This window comes from Hydra vulgaris, chromosome 01, assembly GCF_038396675.1.
Source record: "Hydra vulgaris chromosome 01, alternate assembly HydraT2T_AEP".
In the NCBI taxonomy this organism is placed as follows: domain Eukaryota; kingdom Metazoa; phylum Cnidaria; class Hydrozoa; order Anthoathecata; family Hydridae; genus Hydra; species Hydra vulgaris.
The window spans coordinates 58,678,375-58,681,145 of NC_088920.1; the positions used below are offsets into that span (position 1 = coordinate 58,678,375).

The following is a 2,771-nucleotide window of genomic DNA, read 5'->3' on the forward strand; positions in this document are numbered from 1 at the left end:
TTAGTTCAATGTTTTTTTTCTGGCTTTTCTTGTGGCAAATACATTAATGACATCATCAAAATCAATGTTGTTTGTCATTTCATTTTCAATTGAAATTTTAGCCAAACTAGACATACGTTCTTGGCCCATTGTTGACCTCTTATAGTTTTTTATGAGCTTAAGTTCACTGAAACTTCTCTCACGCGTAGCAACTGTGACTGGTATGGTGAGGAAGATGCGAATAGCAATTGCCGTGTTGGGATAAGCATCGGTCAAAGAATATTTATGAATGAGCTGCAAAATGTTGATCGGGCTAGATTTTTCAAAGTTGTCCATCATTGCGGCATCTTGATATTTAAAGCTTGCCATTTCTGACTGGAAATCGGAAGAATCTAAATCTGCCTTGTAAATTTGAGATAAATTTACAGCTTTTTTCTTGAGTTCATCCACTGAACTTTTAGAGAGTGAATGCCCATTGAAGAAGTCAAAATCAGAGGATACAGCAGACACAGCTTCAAATCGCCACTCAATTTGTAAAATAATGCTGTCAAATACAAGGTTGCACTGAGATCTGAATTCTGTTTTTGCTTTGAGAAGGTGAGAGTCATTTTCAGCTTCATAAAGTGCCATCCGCTTCACTTTGCGCTTCCTCTTGATTGGAAAGTCACCATCAATTTCGCTCTGGTAAGCTTTTTCTGTGGCATCTTTGATAATGTTGTCCACCCCAACATCTCGAAGATTCTGAATGGAAGCCTTCAATCCTTTCATTTTTTTTGCGGTAATGTCAATTGAAATAGTTTTTGACTGAAGCAATTTGTTTTCCCTGTCAATTAGGGAAAGAATTTGACACCAGAAATCCAACAAACACAAAAAACACAAAAAATCAATTTGAATGAGAAGTTCTTTTGCACTGCTAACTGTGACAGCATTTGTCATGTGATTGTGGATTATGGATTCCAAAACTTGAAGAACGTCTTTGATTTGTCTGTGCAATGGTGTGATTGCTTCTTTTTTGGCCATCTTTTGTCACTGTGTCCCTTTAATGAGATGGTCAACGTTTTCATCAGTTTTTCCCATCTTGACGTTGAGCTTGAAAAAAAGTTAAAGATGGCTTGAATCTTTCCAAAAAACGTTTCCAAAAAACGTTTCCAAAAAGACTTTCTAAAAAACCTCAGCAGCATGAACACCAACATGATTTAAAGTGTGAGCTGCGCATGGAACAAATCTTGCTGACTCATTAAGAGAATGGATGTGAGCTTTGACGCCATTGTATTTTCCAGACATATTGGCTCCATTGTCATAGCCTTGGCCCCGGCAATCGAAAATTTTTAGACCATCCTTCTCCAATTTTTCAGTTATCTCTGTTGCAAGACCTTTTCCGGTTTTTTGGTGAGATTCAATGAAGTCCACAAAGCTTTCCTTAATTGTACAGGTTTCATCACTGATGTGGACATACCTGATGATCTGAGTCATCTGTGTTGTGTGTCACAGCATGAGGGAGTTTAGTGCGTGAATAAGTTCATGAGTTAAATTTTTTCATCTTTTGGTAGTTGCGAGAAAACAAGTGCGGTTATATCACTTTCTACTAAGTTAAGATAACTTATAATAGTTTTGTTACCCGTCATAGGGGGAGACTAATTTGATTTTTTTTGAAATGGATGCCTCGTTATCTCTTCGGTTCCAAAATAGAGTTGTTGGAGAAAGGTTGTTTTAAATCTTTCAAAAGCCGTTATGTGAGTGTTAAGTGACGTATTTGTAATTGAAGGAACATAATTTAATCCTAAACTTAAAAGCTCTTTTTCATCGTCTGTTAGGACGTGTTTTGATATGTTGGTAACTAATTTATTATTAAATTGATGTGAGAAATTTGACTTTTCTTTGTTGATCCTGAAGAAAAATATTTTATCAAAGATGCCTGTAATAACCAAATACAACATTAGTAAGAGGTAACAGATAACTAGTGAAGAAAATTTAAAGTCAAAAAAAGCAGATAGACAGCAAACACAGCGTTAATGTTTGTGGATTTGTAACTAAATGATAGACACCATAAAACGATAAGCTTAATGGTAACATAGACGTAAAATAATTAAACTAAAAGAAATTTTCACAGTTTTAATATAAGTTAATACATGCTCAAACAATAAACTTATAAATAATTTAAAATTTTTTCATGATAAAAAACTCCCTGTCCAGAAGCAAACATTACTCTACGTTTTAAATTAAAAGCAACCTTAAAACCATATCTAAATGGAAACCCCAAAAAGAAAAGTTTTCTCCACGGTCCGAACTAAGCACCATTTTGAGAACATGACAAAACAACAACGAAAAATAATACATTAACAAAACATATTGAAAGCCGCTAGTTTATAAGAATCGCTCTTTTATATATTTATATGAATCCTTAAATGAAAAATCAATCACACATGATAACCACATATACATAATATACAATTCTGCATTTAACATTCCAACCACATACTATATATTAAAAGAAAGTATTACCTAAATAAGAATGAGTTCAAACAAAGATAGTTTATCTTAATAAAAGAACAAAAACCATGCAAACGATGTAAACAGACTGTATGTGCATAAGGGTGTATAGGTGCAATGTGTAAGTCCGTGCTGTTTATGTCGTTCAGTAGAGTCTTGTGTTGTTAGTAACCAGCGTAAAAGATTTATCTCTTAACTACACCAAGCCAGCCCAGTCATACTCCAGAAAACCATGATGGATTAAACACCTATGCATGGATTTATAACTGACTTATGACTAAAAAACTAGCCCATGCGTCTTC

The 2,771-nt window shown here is 34.3% G+C and overlaps 1 protein-coding gene across 1 annotated transcript; it reads right to left on the reverse strand.

The window, feature by feature from the left end:
- LOC136074580 (zinc finger MYM-type protein 1-like) lies at positions 1 to 999 on the reverse strand. The gene has a single exon (XM_065786915.1). It carries the CDS (start codon positions 997 to 999, stop codon positions 1 to 3), a length of 999 nt encoding a protein of 332 aa, XP_065642987.1.
- Positions 1,000 to 2,771: the final 1,772 nt, after the last annotated feature.